The following is a 9156-nucleotide window of genomic DNA, read 5'->3' as shown; positions in this document are numbered from 1 at the left end:
GTGCACGCGGCCCACGGGGAACTGCAGTCCGGCCCGCGAGGAGCGAGACTTAGCCTTGGCGCGCGCCTTGCCGCCCTGCTTTCCGCGTCCGGACATTAGGAAATTAAAAATAAGTCTTTGCAAAAAGGAAAAATGGACACTCGCCCGAGCAGACCAGTTCTGGGAATAGGGGGAACATGGCCGTTTTTATAGGCAGGTCCTGGGAGCAAATCGGAGTGTCTGATTAGCTAGGAACAGACTCAGGCACATAACCAATAGGAGAGTCTCATTTCCATACCTCATTTGCATAGGCCGGCCCAAGGATGACAGCCTTGGCGTTTGTATGCCAATGAACTAAGAGGCTCTCTGCATCCCTCATTAGCATAAAGTCTCTATAAGTAGCAGAGATTCGGCTCCAGCCGCATTTTCCTCACAGTCTCCTGAGATCTCAAAATGCCGGAACCAGCGAAGTCCGCGCCCGCCCCGAAGAAGGGCTCCAAGAAGGCGGTGACCAAGGCGCAGAAGAAGGACGGCAAGAAGCGCAAGCGCAGCCGCAAGGAGAGCTACTCGGTGTACGTGTACAAGGTGCTCAAGCAGGTGCACCCCGACACCGGCATCTCGTCCAAGGCCATGGGCATCATGAACTCGTTCGTCAACGACATCTTCGAGCGCATCGCGGGCGAGGCGTCGCGCCTGGCGCATTACAACAAGCGCTCGACCATCACGTCCCGCGAGATCCAGACGGCCGTGCGCCTGTGAAAAACTGCGTGATCGAGTTGGGGCAAAGCCCTGAAAGTTGGTTAAAACCGGTCATACAGGTCTAACCACAAACGGGCTGTGGGCTGGGAGAGGGGACCCGCCCTTATGTACGTGTGATCTTTGCTCTCGGCCAGACTTTAGTGCACAGTAACTCCCTTTTTTTCCAAATCTAGCATGCGGTCTCCCCACCTTGGTTTTAAGTGGTGCTTTCTGTTAGGAACATGGGGGGTGTCCGGCTGGGGTGGTCAAGTGGATTGAGCTCCTATGGACCAAGAGGTCCCGGGTTCGATTCCCGATCGGGGCACATGCCCCGGTTGTGGGCTTGATCTGCAGGAGGCAGCCGATCTGTGTCTTTCTCACTGATATTTTTCACAATGTAACTAAATCACAAGTACTTAAACATGGAAATGTTTACAGGAAATGAGGTTTACAATTACAAAAACAGGCTTTTACAATCTAGGATGAAATGCTGTGTAATTTAGAAGCACCCTGTGGTTTTTTCCAAGATCGATTTGGCACTAGGCGGGTTCTCCGTTTGAAAGCAGCTGTCTGCTCACAGCTGCCTGGGGAATGGTGTCACCTGGCCTCGTTAGGGTGGAAACGCATGTGCAAGGCCTGGCCGAGGCCCCATAAACCCCACTGATTGCTTCAAGTTCCAGTGTCTAGCGCCTCCAAAGTGCGTGCCTCCATCGCTCTAAATTCCTGTGCTGTCATGTCCTCCCAGGTTAGGAGAGAGAAGGAAAATGTCATTGTAAATAGGACTAGAGCAGCGGTTCTCAGCCTTGGCTGCACATTAGAATCACCTGGGAATCTTTTTAAAATCCTGACTTCTGGGCCTCATCCTCCGGAAATCCTGCTTCTTTGTTACGGGGTGGGGCCACAACATTGGTAACATTCTAAAAATTAGTAAAATTCTTGTTCACGGGCCATGCCCCCGCGTTCACGTGGGTAGCCCCCTCGTTCCTGTGACCACTCCCTCCTTCTGGCGCAGCCACACTGTGTTCACATGACTGTGTTAACGTAAAAATCATCCCAACCTGTAAAGAATTTTTGGGTTTATTTGAGCCAAACTGTCGACACTTGCAGGGAAGCAGGAACTCAGTGCATTGGGACAGTGCTCTGGAGTTGGTGGTTTTCACCGTGTTTAATAAATCACCGTCAAAGGCAGAGACATAAGCGGGTCACATGAAATCTATTGGTGATGAGGGAGGCGGGAGAAAGCAAAGCGGAGGTGGGGGGGGGGACCCTGGGATTGGATAAAAGTGAAATGATGGACGCATGCTGCCTTCACACAGGTGGGTGCAGGGTAGTTAACAGTCAGCAATTAACAGGTTAACAGTAACAATGAGGGAATCTGTGGTCTCCGCCCTGGAGGCTAGCTGTGCCCTGAGGGGTGGGGAAAAGGGAAGTTACTAGTTACCCTGACTTTCCCAGGTGTGTTATCTTAGATGCAAAAGGACAACAGGCTCAGGAAAGACGGAAGTTGGTCTTTGTCAGGGAGGGCACTGGCCTAGGACATGACTACCCACCATCAGCTGCTTTTTAATTAAAGGTTTTAATTTCAGACCCTCCTCTGTGGTCACTTTAGGTCTCTGGAGTTGGCAAGGCCTCCACGCAGGCCTCCCCGGAGGTAGTCAGGTTAGCATGTGGCCCCTTTTCTCATCCACAGTAGGAATTTCTTACTATTTGTTAATACAGTGAATTCAGTAAAATATGTATTATCTTATTCTTGCTGATACGGTAAATATACTTTGGAACTGAATTTATCATTATGCGAGCTCATTGCTATATTCTACGTTTTATTCTGGAACTGGATAAAAGGCAAACACAAAACACTAACAGGAAGAGGGAAACTTGAGAACTCAAGTGACTTTCAACATGTTGTGCCCTTGTCGAGCTTCAAATCACTTTTAAGAAACACTGATTTCACTGAATGGAATCGAACTAATCTTTGAAACTGATTCCTCTCATTGAGAAAAGTCAATTAAATATTTGGAGACAATACGGATTTCAAGTATTTCTTATGTGTGATTGCCCTCCTACTCTAATATACAGATGACTAAATGTGAGAAAGAGACTGAAGTCCACATGGTCACTCCCATTATGAAACCAAAGTGGGGGAGGCCGGGCTGAGATATTTTGATGCCGGAAATGGTACAACTGAGGCTGAGCCCCATCGCTGGTCACCCAGAGGCCGGCAGCTGCCACGACTCCCCCAGCAACCTGGAGTTTCCAGAAAAGCACTAATTGTTTTCTGTGACACTTCTTGGTTCCTGCAAGAACAGGTTGCTCATAGGAAGCTCTTTTCTACAGAAAATAATGCACGGCCGTATCTTGTTCCTAGACAGTCTGCAGATTTTTTTCTCCCCTCTTTCTATTTTATAAATTATCTTTTAAAAATTATTTTTATTTTTAATCCTCGCCCGAGGATATTTTCCCATTGATTTTTTTTTTTAGCGAGAGGGAAAGACAGAGAGAGAGACATTGATGTGTGACCAGGGCCCGGGCTGGGGAGGAGCCTGCAACCGACGTACATGCCCTTGACTGGAATCGAACCCGGACCCTTTCGGTCCACAGGCCGATGCAGTATCCATTTGGCCACACCGGCTGGGGCTGTAAATTATCTTGTTAACATTGCTGGGTGAAACCAATCTATTGCTTTCACACCTTGTTCGCAGCACAGGATGTGTTAACAATTAGCTAAATGTCGGAGTTACTATGACAACCGCACAGCTCTGAGCCTGCTGGTGGTAATAATTACCGACTGGGGAAGGTGGGGTGAGGGTGGAATGAGATAGCAGCTGTGAAACACAGACCAGAAACAGATCGTGCTGGCGCAGTGGCTGTGCAGCATTGCTCCACCGCCAGCAAGTGTAGGCTCTGGGATGGGCCTGAACTTGCTTTTAAGATTTTCCAAATACCTGACCCACAGTGAGACGGGGCCTTGCCCAGCGCATTGCCTGTGGCCTCATGCCTCTCTCTCTCTCTCTCTCTCTCCCCTCTCTCCCCTCTCTTCCTCCCTCTCATATTCCCCCATCTTTTTGATTGTTTGTTATTTTCTCTTCTTTTTTCTCTTCTTCTTGTTCCTCTCTCTCTTGTTCTGCAGCCAGATTTGCCCACACCCTGTTTTTCCATCTCCTGCCTCCCACATATGCCGGGCCTCTGTGTTAGATTTCTCCTCTCCCCCCTTCCTGCCTTGAAAACTCCTCCTCACCCTGCAGGCATCTGCCTGCCCTGGCCTTCCCTGGGGAGGGTTCCGTGACCAGCCCCTCCTGTGGTTCTGGGTAACTGCCACACACTTTCCACTTGATTGTCTTTGATTGTCCAGCTGTCACCCAAGAGGGTCTGAGCTCACCCAGAGGGTGGACGCTGACCTATGAACAAGGAGGTCGCGGACTGAAGGGTCCCGGGTTCTATTCCAGTCAAGGGCACATGCCCGGGTTGTGGGCTTGATCCCCAGTAGGGGGTGTGCAGGAGGCAGCCCATCGATGATTCATCATTGATGTTTCTATCTCCCTCTCCCTGTCTCTCTGAAATCAATAAAAAAATATTTTAAAAAATAAATAGATTTTAAAAAGACAGCTTAAATGTCAGTACAGGACACTGACTAGATCATATTCGTCCTTAATTTAAGAGCGTACATAGACTCAGGTGCTAGGGGCTGTGGGTTAACATCCAATAGCTGTGTCCCCTGGGAAACTCTACCTCGCCTAGCCCTCCTCTCCTCGTCCCCAAAATCAGAGAGAATGATGGGAGGTTGTTGCAGGTTAAATGCACTGGTGGATCTACAAAGTGCCTAGAACAGTGCCTGGCACAGAACAAACCCCAGTGAATTGCCCATCACCGTTATGACTGCTATTCTCAGAGTCTAGTACAATATCAGGTATCTGATGAATTATAGAAGTGAGTTAACCAATCTTTCCCTTTTTACAGGAGGAGCAAATGGCCTTTAGACACGTCTTTCCCCATCACTGGTTACTGCTGGACACTGTGACATCTCACTAGCCAATGAAAATGAGAGATACTAGAAAATAAAGGCATATTTCTAACAATTGTGGAAGGATAATTAAGAACCTGGCTTAAAACATCATTTTTTTCCTCTGAGTATAAAAATATTAAATGTGTAATTGTGCAAAGAGAAATATATAAAGCAAATATAGGTATCATGCTATATATTTTTACGTACATACAATTTTCTACGGAATATGCTTAGAAACACAATTTTTATAGATGTTGCTATTTGTGTAATTAGTCTTGTTATTGGCTGTTTAGATTGAGTTCCATCTTTATGCATTATAGATCATACAAATCACACATCTTTGTACATAAATCTATGTTTTAATATTCAATTATTTCCTTTGAATAGAATTCTAGAATTAGAAATATTAAGTCACAAGGTAAAGTCATTTTCAAGGCTCTTAATACACATTGCCAACTTTTCATTCAGAAGGGCATGCCAATTAATAATTCCAACATAATATGGAAACTTCTCTTACAGAACTCATATTTACACAGATTTTTTTTAAAGCACTGTTAACCTGAGAGGCCAAAAATATTTTTTTGGAAGTTTTACTTATTTCATTAGTGAGGGTAATTTCCCCCCTCGCACATTTTTCTTAGCTATGACCCCATAAGAAATAAACTGCTGAAAAACGATGGACATAATTGTAATTATTCCATGGGGAGGCACTATGTAAAAATAAGTAGGATCTTAGGTTAAAAAAACAACAACAAAATAAACACCTAATATTTATCAGGTGCCTCCCTCTGCCCAGGACTCTGCTGGATTAAAAAACTGTTTGGCTGCATTCAGCTGAAACTACTCTTACCTACCGTGTCTCTTACTTTTATACACATTTTAAAATATATTCTTACTGATTTCAGAGAGGAAAAGAGAAGGAGAGAGAGAGAGAGAGAGAGAGAGAGAGAGAGAGACATCAATGATGAGAGAGACTCATTGATCGGCTGCCTCCTGCAGCCTGTAATCCAGGCATGTGCCCTGACCGGGAATCCAACTGGGGACCCTTCAGTCCACAGGCGGAGGCTCTATCCACTGAACCAAACCGGCTAGGACCACCTGATCTCATACGCCTCCTAACTTCCCTATGAGAAAGGTTCTCTTGACTGTATCAAGACAACTGCAACAATGCACAAACCTTCTCTTTATAAACCTCCCGCGTCTCTGCCGTCTGCAGAACTGCCAGTTCCTCAGGCAAGCAGGGGAGCATCTTCCCGCGGTTTCCTCTGCCGACCCTGGCCTCTGACCCCCCTGCACTGCTCCCTCGGCGGCCTTCTGGGAGGCCCCAGCTTAGCGAGCAAACTCAGACCCTGACCTCTCCCTACGGTGAGTTCCAGGACACGCGGAGAAACACCCTGGACAATTGTCCCCATACCTCGCGCCCCACAGCTCTGCAGACACACCTGCCAGCCACGCCTGGGCCTGTGGTCTGGTCTGTGGTTCCCATGAAGGTGACCTGATTTATTTATTTTTAATATGTTTTTATTGATGTCAGAGAGGAAGGGAGAGAGAGAGAGAGAGAGAGGGAGAGAGAGAGAGAGAGGAGAGAGAGAGAGAGGAGAGAGAGAGAGAGATCAATGATGAGAGAGCATCATGGATCGGCTGCCTCCTGCATGCCCCCTACCCGGGATCAAGTCCACACCTGGGCATGTGCCCTGATGGGGAATCGAACCACAGCCTCTCCTAGTTCACAGGTCGACACTCAACCCCTGAGCCACGCTGGCCGGGCTGGGTGACCTGGTTTGGGCCCGGCAGACACCATGTGTGAGCTCAGTGCTACTGGCTCCATCCTCGAGGCTCTCTGATCAGGCTGCAGGGACCCAGGGCTGGTTTTTGTCAGAAGCAACCCACACACCTTGCAGATTATGGCTGATCAGATTGTGTTTGTCCAAATAAGGGCTAACCCTGCAGCTTTTAGACGATTCTAGAAGCATCCAATTCTGCAGGAGGCCTCTAAGAGATCTGTGTTAGTTCCTTCACATTCATGCACAATTGTCGATGAAATTTGGGGCAGGACTCATGTCTTCTCTCCGCTCCACCATTTGGAAGGTCACTGAGAAAAGGTGGGATAAGTCTCCTGCCAAAAAGCAATGTTACATTTACAAGGGAAAGAGGAAAGCTGGTGCTTCTCCTTGAATTTGCTGACAATCGAGGGTTTTGTGGAGTCGTTTGGGCATCTTGGGCCATTTTTCAGGAAAAGGTGAGAAGGCGTGTGAAGTCCAGCTCGCCAAGCACCCTCCGGCAGGGGGACCGGGCCCTTCTGTGCAGACGATTTTTGTGGGCTTCAAGTTTTGGGGGGAAAACAAACACAAACGCTCTTCCCCGCGAGGGGCGGGGCGAGGCCTAGGCGACGCACCAATCAGAGCACGCCCTGCCCTATATAAGGCGTGAGGGCCCCCCGGCCGGCGCTTAACCCTCCTCCCTGGCTCTTGTCCGTGGACCCTCCGCCTGTGATGTCCGAGACGGCTCCTGTGGACCCGGCTGAGCCTGGCCCGGCTTTCATGGCGAAGCCGAACATCAAGAAGCGAGGGAAGAAGCAGGTGGGCCTGGCGGGTGTGAATCGCAAGACGCCAAGCCCGTCGGTGTCCAAGGTGATCACGGAGGCCTTGTCGCTGTCCCAGGAGCGGGCGGGCATGTCGCTGGCCGCGCTCAAGAAGGCGCTGGCGGCCGCGGGCTACGACGTGGACAAGAACAACAGCCGCATCAAGCTGGTGCTCAAGAGCCTGGTGAGCAAGGGCACCCTGGTGCAGACCAAGGGCACCGGCGCCTCGGGCTCCTTCCGGCTCAGCAAGAAGGCGGCTCCCGAGCTGGTCAAGGTCAAGAAGGCCGCGTCCGCCAAGGGCAAGAAGCTGGTCTTGTCCCGGGAGTCCAAGTCCCCCAAGAGCTCCAGCGCCAGCAAGAGAGCTCAGAAGCCGCGGGCATCGGCATCCCCGAAGGCCGCCCGAGGCGTCAGGAAGGCGGCAGGGCCCAAGGGCAGGCCCCCGCGGAAGAGCCCGGCCAAGGCCAAGGCCAAGGCCGACAAGCCCACGGCCGGGAGGCCCAAGGCGACCCAGCAGAAGACCAAGCCCAGGAAGGGAGCCTCTAAGAAGTAAAAGGCCAATCTTCAAAAAAGAAAAACGACACAAAATAAACCCAAAGGCTCTTTTAAGAGCCACCCAAGTCACAGTAAAATGGCATAGCACTGGGGCTGCTGCAAGTTCACGACCGCCAGGTCAACCTCCTTGCAAGCGTGCGATGAGATGAACTGTTTGGTTAGACGCCGACAGGTCTATTAGGACTGACCTGTGTGCAGATCTACCTGAAAGTACTCCAGCCTTGCCCGGCTCCACGACGCCGGTTGTACACTCTGCGAGACTACCTCATGCCTTGTGTCAACTTAGGCTTTACTGGAAGTGCCAGTGTTACGTAGAGAGAAAGGGGTGGAGAGCTGCTCCCAGCCCCAACATACCTTAATTTCTTTTTTAACAAGTGCCACACTTATGTGGTGTCATCCTAATGAGGTTTTTTTGTTGATTGCAGAGAGGGAGAGAGGAGCATCAATGAGGAGAATCGGCTGCTCCTGCACTGGGCCCCACTCGGAATCGAGCCCACAACCCAGGCATGTGCCCTGACCGGGAATCGAACCCTGGCCTCCTGGTTCATAGGTTGATGCTCAACCTCTGAGCCATGCCAGCCGGGCAAAAGGTTTCTTAAGTCTGGTGTCCACGGGCATTGTAGGGGTCATACACAGACATCAAACTGTCAGAATTTGGATTATAAAGAATATTTTCTACATCTTTAATATTAAACTGGTTTTGTTTACATTATGAGTGTGATTAGCCAGTAAAAGTCACAAGTATTTACAGTTGTCACAAGAGTATTGAAATGCTATTTATCCTTATTTCCATAGTATATAGTTACTATGCTATTGTCAGGTTTTTTAAAAGTTGGTTTGATAATATGATTGCTCTGTTTAATACGATTGTGATTCCATGTATTTTATTTAGGAAGCATGTATAGATGGTGCCCCACAGGCAGAAAAATGCTAATCCTGGTCTTTAGGGAAATGGTGGAGGCTGCACAGTTGTTAGGGTCTGAATCAAACATTTGTAAACAAAAACTGCTTGTATTGTAAAACGCTCCAAGTTAATGAATGTTTCTCATTTTAAAATTAGCTTGTTTTCACTTTGTGATTTGGCATTCTTATTTAAAATCATCGTAAATATGAAATTCATACTGTTAATCCTATTCTGGGCCTTGGTGTTTGAGTACAAAAGGATGTGCCACATCCTTTCAATTCGAGCATCTTCTCCAGGTGGCTCACTAGCTCCGACCCTTTCAGAACTCATTTGTACAACTGGGCCTCTAAGGAAAGGATTTAAATTGCATCTCATGGAAAACGACTGACATCATGGCTTCAG

General features: G+C 48.7%; 4 protein-coding genes and 1 pseudogene across 5 annotated transcripts in view; 3 read left to right on the top strand and 2 right to left on the bottom strand.

Moving 5' to 3' along the window:
* Positions 1–163, bottom strand: part of LOC102239167 — an 828-nt pseudogene extending 665 nt beyond the window's left edge.
* LOC102258591 (histone H2B type 1) overlaps positions 1–4789 on the top strand; it is a 52727-nt gene extending 47938 nt beyond the window's left edge. Inside the window, exon 3 of one of the 2 annotated variants that reach the window (XM_014537065.1) lies at positions 4672–4789. In XM_014537065.1, the coding sequence (XP_014392551.1) occupies positions 4672–4732 (61 nt within the window). In that variant the 3' untranslated portion in view covers positions 4733–4789. The remainder of the gene's footprint in view (positions 1–4671) is intronic. The other variant, XM_005863072.2, reaches the window with a different exon arrangement.
* The window catches only part of LOC102262352 (histone H4), a 135124-nt gene that overhangs the window by 61678 nt on the left and 64290 nt on the right, over positions 1–9156 (bottom strand). The gene's annotated exons all lie outside the window — the stretch shown is intronic.
* Positions 421–738, top strand: LOC102238854 (histone H2B type 1). The gene has a single exon (XM_005863089.2). The coding sequence runs from the start codon at positions 433–435 to the stop codon at positions 736–738; it is 306 nt and encodes a 101-aa protein (XP_005863151.1). The 5' UTR covers positions 421–432.
* LOC102260385 (histone H1t) lies at positions 6427–7883 on the top strand. Its single transcript, XM_014537060.1, has one exon. It carries the CDS (start codon positions 7210–7212, stop codon positions 7846–7848), a length of 639 nt encoding a protein of 212 aa, XP_014392546.1. The 5' UTR covers positions 6427–7209; the 3' UTR covers positions 7849–7883.

This window comes from Myotis brandtii, unplaced genomic scaffold, assembly GCF_000412655.1.
Source record: "Myotis brandtii unplaced genomic scaffold, ASM41265v1 scaffold1718, whole genome shotgun sequence".
In the NCBI taxonomy this organism is placed as follows: domain Eukaryota; kingdom Metazoa; phylum Chordata; class Mammalia; order Chiroptera; family Vespertilionidae; genus Myotis; species Myotis brandtii.
Note: the sequence above shows the minus strand (reverse complement) of the source record. Positions and strands in the feature narration are given on the sequence as shown.

What these genes read in the sequence shown, in the direction of transcription:
- LOC102260385 (XM_014537060.1), top strand. Translation starts at nt 7,210, where the DNA reads ATGTCCGAGACGGCTCCTGTGGACCCGGCTGAGCCTGGCCCGGCTTTC.
- LOC102238854 (XM_005863089.2), top strand. Translation starts at nt 433, where the DNA reads ATGCCGGAACCAGCGAAGTCCGCGCCCGCCCCGAAGAAGGGCTCCAAG.